The 8,051-nt window shown below is 30.1% G+C and overlaps 1 protein-coding gene across 1 annotated transcript; it reads left to right on the forward strand.

Annotated features, from left to right (window-relative positions):
• Positions 1–1,110: 1,110 nt before the first annotated feature.
• On the forward strand, positions 1,111–4,019 carry LOC107778162 (cyclin-D2-1-like). The gene is made up of 6 exons (XM_016598367.2): positions 1,111–1,645; positions 2,195–2,281; positions 2,367–2,465; positions 2,661–2,862; positions 2,954–3,078; positions 3,230–4,019. The coding sequence occupies exons 1-6, from the start codon at positions 1,316–1,318 to the stop codon at positions 3,464–3,466; spliced, it is 1,080 nt and encodes a 359-aa protein (XP_016453853.1). The 5' UTR covers positions 1,111–1,315; the 3' UTR covers positions 3,467–4,019.
• The last annotated feature ends 4,032 nt before the right edge of the window (positions 4,020–8,051 follow it).

Raw genomic sequence — 8,051 nt, forward strand, 5'->3', positions numbered from 1 at the left:
ATACGTACTTACCTTAATTTAACTGTTAATCATGATAAACTAAAGTAGAATTTTGAACATTTAACGTGAGCAAGCATTTTCATTGTTTGTCTATTAAAAGATTTTAGTTATTTTACAAATTCCCAGTGTGAAACAAAAAAACCATCAAAATTATTCATATTAAGTAAAAAACCAAATTATGCATCTCATTTTCACATTTGATTTACCTGAGTTAGACATTTAAATAGGAAATAATATAAAGGAGTAAAGCTAAATAAATTCCTTCATAATTTTTTAATTCATCAAGTAATAGTATGTTTTTAAATTCCACCATTGTACCAAATTATTTATATCCTTCTTCAAAATTTTATGTCCCTTGACAATTTCAATCTTTTCACAGACATAGAAAACGTAAATTATATAGCTGAATAAAGGCTTTCTAGAAAAATAAAGGTGGATAAAGTAAAAATGTACAACAAAAAAAACCATTGTACAACCGTTCTAAAAATAATATACAAAAAAAATTATGTATTTTTTATATATTATATTTAAAAAATATATAAATTTTATATGCTTTTGCGATTATACGATATAATGCGAGTTAAAAATGATCTTTGCTGAAAAGAAAAAAAGATTATAAAACCAAATATCACATTTCTTAAAATATTCTCATCAAATGATGTACTCCTTTTATTATTGACCTGTAGTATTTTTTTTTTCCAATCATATACTCCATTATTTTTCAAACAAGAAAAAATGGTTATTTATTATATGTATATATACATTATAGTTATACTTCAAAAGAAAAGAAGAAGAAAATGTGTGTGTACCGTGTATAATTACAGTGATACTATATCTAAATTCTACTAAAGGCGAAGTGTATTAATACAGATACATAATTAACATATACATATCTCCGCGTATCGGCGTATATGTCTTCTAAATATGCTTATGACATAAATGTCTAAACAAAACTCTCTCTTTCTCTCTCTAATCTTACATATTTCCACTTCTTCTTGTCTATATTTTTGTCACCCCCCATTTCTCCTTTTTCTTCCATTGCAGCCCTCTTCCCCTCTCTGCCCCCCCTCTATATGCCCTAAAAATCCAATATAAAGAACACCCTTTTCTTTTACATAGCCGCTATATCTCTTCTCAGTCCTAATACTCTGTTTTATCAAACATTTTCCTCCATTTTCTTCCTCAAGATTCATCCTTTTATATCTGAAATTGTTTTGTTAAAACACAGATTTTGATATACTACTAAAGAACGAAACTTGTTTTGTTTAAGTGAAGATTGATACTAAGATAAAGTTTTTTTTTTTGAGGTATTTAAATGGCACCAAGTATGGATTGTGCAGTTTCTAGTCTTTTGTGTGCAGAAGACAACAACAGTATTTTTTACAATGAGGATGATGATGATGTTGGATTTGTTGACGAAGACAGATGGTATTCTAGGAATCATCGAAATGGTCAAGAAAACAACAAGAGCTTGTTTTATGGGGAAGAATCTTTGACTGGTGTACCATTACAGAGTGAAGAGTGTTTAGCTTTGATTATTGAAAAAGAATGTGAACATATGGCTGCTGCTGATTACTTTGATAGATTGAGAAATGGTGATTTGGATATTGGTGCTAGAGATGAGATTCTTGATTGGATTGCTAAGGTTGGTTCATAACCTTTTTCTGTAAATGGGAATTGTTGATTAATGTTTCTTAATCACTTAGATTAATTAGATTTCACGTTTAAAATATTTAGATGTGTCTTTTTGGTTGCTAATGGAGTTTGATGGAGTTATTAAGATTCCTTAAACAGTATTTAAGGGGGGTGGGGGTGTCAATGATGTAATTTTCTTGTTCCAAAAGGAGGAGGTTGATATTATGTGATCTTAACTTTTGGGGGGGGGGGGGGAGGGATAGGGGAGGTTTGAGTGTGTGTGTGTGTGGTTTTACTTTTTGGTGGGATACTTTTTGGTGTTTTGTTTAATGGTCAGCTAATGCTGATACGTTAAATGAAATGGGATTTCACTCTTTTAATTTTTTTTTTGTCTTTTTTCCTATTTCACCAAATTCTTATCTGTCTGTTATTGGATTATTACCTTTTTACTTATCTTGTTCTGCTTCTTGTGTAATGTGATTGTTTATCAGTTACTATTTGTATTTATTTTGGTTTGAGTAGATATTAAGTAAATCTAATGGTGGATTGGTATTTGCAGATTCATTCACATTTCAGTTTTGGGCCAATGTGTGCATATTTGGCTGTCAACTACCTTGATAGATTTCTTTCTGCATATGACTTACCTGTAAGTTTTTTTGATTACTGAACTTAGTATTACTCTTAGTTTCATTTAATCACATTGCTAATAGTATATGTTCTTGTTTTTATAGAAGGGTAAAGCTTGGATGATGCAGTTACTAGGTGTAGCTTGTTTGTCTCTTGCTGCTAAAATGGAGGAGACTGATGTTCCTCTATCTCTAGATTTACAGGTAAATATTACAAGAAATCTTAAGTATCTTTAAATTTATAACTTTCGGGTAATGGCTTACCAGGTAAGGGTAAGGTCGTAAGGTCCGCACACGCACCACCCTCCCGAGACCCCACTTGTGGAATTAGAGTGGGTGTGTTGTTGTTGTTGGGCATTGGCTAAATTAATGGTTGTGAATTTGCGATGATCGTTACAGGTTGAGGATGCAAAGTTTGTATTTGAAGCAAGAACCATACAAAGAATGGAACTCCTTGTGTTGAGCACATTGAAATGGAGAATGCAGGCTATAACCCCATTCTCATTCATTGATTATTTCCTAAAGAAGATAAATGATGATAAAATTGCTACAAGATCTTTAATCAATAAATCAGTACTACTCTTACTAAGCACACTAAAAGGTAAGGTTCATTTTTCCTTGAGATAATTAAGATCTTGATTTGTGCTTGTTTTCTGATGGCTAATCTGTGGGTTGGTGAAAATTAAATGCAGGAATTCACTTCTTGGAATACAAGCCTTCTGAGATAGCAGCAGCAGTGGCAATCTCAGTTGCAGTAAAAACTGAGACAATAGACAGTGAGAAAGCAACATCTGCTCTAGTTCAGCATGTACAAAAGGTAAATAATAGTGGTCCAAAAAAGCATAGGCAAAAAAAAACATTAGTACAACTTTGATCATTTATTCACTTTTCAATCCTATCATTTTCATGTTGATTAACTTAATAGTATGTACAATATTAAAACTTTCTTCTTTACTTTGCTTTTGCAGGATAAAGTTATGAAATGTGTTGAATTGATTCAAGAATTATCTTTACCAAGTGATTTTATTAAAGGACCAAGTGCACCAATTCCATCTGTTCCTCAAAGTCCAATTGGTGTGTTGGATGCTGCATGTTTAAGTTACAAAAGTGATGAATCAGGAGTTGGATCATGTGCTAATTCTTCACATAGTAGTCCAGTTGCTAAGAGGAGAAAGCTAAATGATACAAAAATTGATGAATATTGAGTGGAAAGCCTTTTGGCTGAATGAGAGTTTTGGTGTGATATTTGAGAATGCACCCCACAAACACAACTTCAAATAAAGAAATTAAATGGTGGGGGGGAAAGAGATTGTAAGTAGTTGGGTCATTTTGGTGGTTGAAGATTGGAGATATAGTCAAGAGGTTTCATGCCATTAGCATGAAAAGAAATTGGAGCTGTTAAATATTAGACATCTTAACAGCTAAAGCAGCCAGAAACAATTAGGCAGAAATAGAAAAAAATGAGAATGCAAAAAAAAAACAAAGTAGAGAAACTCTTATAGTATGTCTTGCTTTTGAGTTTTGAGTTAGATAAAGTTTGTGTTTAGGGTTGAGGGCTTGCATTTATTTTAATGTTTTAAAAAAAAAAAGGAACAAAAAAAATAGGTGGTGGAAGTTGAAACCCCAAAGAGAAAATTTTGAGTTATGTTCTATGAGGGAAGGAAGAGAAATTTTGAGTGTCATTTTATTTGTGTCATTGTGCACTTTTGATTTGTGTAAATACTTTATGATTTCTAAACTATACAGTCTAGTTATATCTCATTTGATTCTTGTTACTTGTTGCCATTTTTATTAAGATTAATCATGTAAAAGATTTTTTTACACTATGAGTTATTTAAGTGATATTTACAAGAAATCTTCATAAAAAATGGTAATCTCGAAAATAAGATAAAATTACTATAACAAGTTAAGATGCATGATAGTGTAATCTTTTTAGTTAAACCTTCTTTTATTAATATAATCTTCAACTAAATGTATTCTTTCTTGAGAATTATATATTTTTAATCGATCCCAAAATATAAATAAAATATTTTTAATATGCATATTGTTTATACTTTTGGCTAATAACTGTATCTATCGGTCAATTTTATATTTTGTAATTTTTTTTTCTGCTGCAAAATTAAATGAAAAGACTAGATTAGCCTTCTGCCATATACTTTTTGTGGAGCACATGTGATTAGTCCTTCTTTGACTGTTTGTCTGGTTGGACTATGGGGCTTGCTGCTATGCTATATAAATACTAACTGTAGACTGATTCACTTTTATCCTTATCAGTATGGACTAGTTTTATTTGGCAATGCAATGGGCACAAATTCTTGCCTTGAAAATAAATAAATAAATCCTTTTCTTCTTTACTCTTTTTAATTGTTTCTTTAATTTGGTAAATTGGAATGGGACTTGCAGAAAAAGCACTTTTATGGGCAAAGAACAAACTAAAATTTATTTCAGTTCAAGCACTGCCAAACATTCAGAAATACTACTGTATTTGTAAAGTTTTCTCAACTTTTAGCCCTTTTGGTTTATGGAATCAGTTCCCTGAACAAAAAGAAAAGGGGCTGACAATTGATCCAATTTTCACACAATCAACCTTAAAAGATTATATTTATGGATTTAAGTTACATATATACGGAAAGTGTAAATTTTTTTTAAATCATTAATGCAATTTAATCTATTATACGAGTAGTATGTTGTCTATCATTTATTCTAGGTCATTAATTAATATTTATTATATAATAGTATATGTAATTATCTTTTTATATTATCTGATTGTGTAAATATAGTTGGAATTGAGACATATTTATTGTTATTGATCTGATTGTGTAAATAACTTTATGCCCTTAGTGCATAGAAACGAAACTCTTCTTTTATTTCTAAGTTGATTGAGCTGTCCATCAGCACATTTAACTGCTGATCCCTTAGAAATGAGGGTTAAAAAGTAATTCTTATGTTCCTAACAGGAAGAATAAATGTAACATTTTTATTTTCTTTCAATAACTTTGGCCATTTTTTGCTGTTTTTATTAAACGAATAAATAACAAGTAGGAAGGGAGACTCTTTTTTTCCCCTTATTCTTTAAGGAAATAGTTATTTGCCCTTCTATATTAAATTCAGTTTGAAGGGTACCTAAGCTTTAATTTTTATAAATAGGGAGCAATCAGAAAATAAATATCGCCACTTAAAAATTTTAAAAGCTACATAAATATTGACAAATATGGCAGCATCTTCGTACCATACATGCATTACTGAAATACATAAAGTTAAGAAAGACAAATAGATGAAGCAGAGGACAATTTCTTGAAGATATAAAATACCCATGTCCCCTTTAAAAACAATTAAAATTTTAGAATACTCAGTGTCAATCAGTATTTATTATTCAATTTACTACTACTATCAGTGTCATCTCTCTGGCTGCTATTTAGGAGTAAGCTCTCTCTCAAATTTGCTGTATTGATATTTGCAAGTTCCTATTTCAATTTTTTTTTATGGAGGGGTATGCAAAAAAGTAGCAGGGGAGAGAAGACTGGGAGTGATTTGAACCAGATGCGGATCCATTATTTTAATTTAAAGAGTTCAATTTTTAAGATCCTAAGCATCAAATTCATTATACTATTAATGATTTAGTAGATTTTTAGCGTCCAAAGTTATAAGTTCAATTAAACCTGTAGTCTAAAGGTTATATCCGCCTCTGATTTAAACCCTATATCTAAGCTAGTAAAAATTTACTGAGTTGCATGTTTCTACCAAACAATGAATGCAAGATATGCTTGTCTTACATATATTTATTAATTAATCATGGTTAAGCGATATATATCCTTACTTAATTTCTAACGGTTAAGATAAAATTGTTTAATTTGATGGAATATTTGGTGCAAGTAAGTATTTTATCTACCTAAATATAGAAAGTGAAGTTGCAATTATTATATGGCAATGCAAAACCTTTTTTTAAAAAAAAAACTGATGGTAAATTTAAGAGCAATTTTCTATTTTATTCGTTTTTTCTTTTTCTTTGAACTGTGTCATGGCAATTAATGACAAAGTTGCTTGTTAGGTTGAGGAAACTCAGGTGATACAACTCCTTCAACGCTTTTTCCGCTGAATATTTCCTTTCATTAAAAAAAAAACTACTTTAATTTTAAATACGTAGTAGGACCAAATTTTATTTGAGTTCAAAGGAGTAAATGCTCTTTTTTCTTTTTCGTAGTAAATGTATGCAATAAGTTCGAGGTATAAATGCTTTATTACCAGTATAGTTGTCTCATGGTAGGTCCAAAGTACAATATATTAGTTTGGTCTATTTTCAATAATAATTATCCTATGCCTTAATTATTATGTTGTTTGGTCTTTACTGTGTATGAATATTCATATAAATATATGAAAGTCTTGTATTTAAGCATGAAAAAGCCCCACAAAACTGTGTCTAAACTTTTATTGGTACATTAATTAGTCACAAAGAAATTAGAGATGCATATTGCAACATTCTAGTTAGGGAGGAGGGAGAATATATTAAATGAGTTCAAAACTTCAAATAATATTTTTGACGCAAAATATATATTTGTGAGGGGGAAGTGGGGGAATCCATTAAAATTTTCTGACAAATATTAAATTTTGAATCTATAGTTTTGAAGTACAATATATGAGTCTAGATGTTTAGTGTTAAAAATTTTAAAAGATAAAGCTATTTAATTTAAATCATTAATTCGCTTCTGATTCTGTCGTTATTATTACCAGAAAAAAACAGTTATTTAGCCGCTTAGTTCACCGAAGTGAGTAGAGTACCAATGTAATAATGACTTTGATCGTCCGATATGTATTCATTAATTAATTTAAGGTTGAAGGGTAACACCAATGTAATAATGACTAATATGTCAAGTGAAGTGAATTGTTCCTCGCAGGTTGTTATTATATGGATTTAATATCTTTAATGAAAAATGTGGATATTCTTTATGTCGTTTTGAGAACCTAATTAATCAATTAAATTATGAGAAGTAAAATGACACTTACTAAAGAAACTTTTTACAATATGACAGATGATTGTAAATCTAAAATAAATAGAAGTGTTTTTAACAATTTAAGTTTTTAAATGAAATGACTCACACTTTTTCAATATATGGTATCAGAATCATCTTAGTAAACTTGCTCTTTCACTTGTACATTCGCATCGAAATTTAAAATCAGATTGCAAGTGCAAGAAATGCAAAATGTTTTTAATAAGTCTTAACCACTCATTAATTATTTTACAGTTTGGGTTACATGGTGGATTCTTTCACATGATAAGAATTAAAAAGTACTGTTATTAACGGTTTAAACAATTGGAAGATACAATAAACACTTTCAACAGTATTATACGAACCTATTAATTATATATTTGTTAAAGGACATGGGATAAGGTCCAAGTACATTAATAAATGCATGTATGTATTCAAAGAGAGAAGAAAAATATTAAGGGAAAGAACCGATAAGGGTTATGGTGGAGTAATAAGTCTTCAACCTCAAATAAAGATTTCAGATTCGAGCCTTAGCTATGGAGTCACCTTATTAGGGAGTGCTTTACCCTCAATGTGAGACTTTTTGACGAAAAACTTGATTTAATCGAACCGGCCAAACATCGGGTGGTAAACCGAAAATGAAAAGTATTAAATGAAAGAACCAACAAAAGGTTGTGGTAGAATGAAAAGTACTATTTAATCCTTGACCAAATATTTCAGATTCGAGTCTTTGGTATGAAGTCGCCTATGTTAGAGAGCTCTTTATCTCTAATGTGAGATTTTGGTATGAAGTCGCCTATGTTAG

The sequence above is a fragment of the Nicotiana tabacum genome, chromosome 12 (assembly GCF_000715075.1).
Source record: "Nicotiana tabacum cultivar K326 chromosome 12, ASM71507v2, whole genome shotgun sequence".
NCBI classification, from domain to species: domain Eukaryota; kingdom Viridiplantae; phylum Streptophyta; class Magnoliopsida; order Solanales; family Solanaceae; genus Nicotiana; species Nicotiana tabacum.

Bases quoted from the DNA above. Each gene is read 5' to 3' on its own strand.
- LOC107778162 (XM_016598367.2), top strand. From the start codon at position 1,316: ATGGCACCAAGTATGGATTGTGCAGTTTCTAGTCTTTTGTGTGCAGAA. The intron at 2,282-2,366 runs GTAAGTTTTTTT...TTGTTTTTATAG, and splicing joins TTTCTGCATATGACTTACCT to AAGGGTAAAGCTTGGATGAT. The intron at 2,466-2,660 runs GTAAATATTACA...TGATCGTTACAG, and splicing joins CTCTATCTCTAGATTTACAG to GTTGAGGATGCAAAGTTTGT.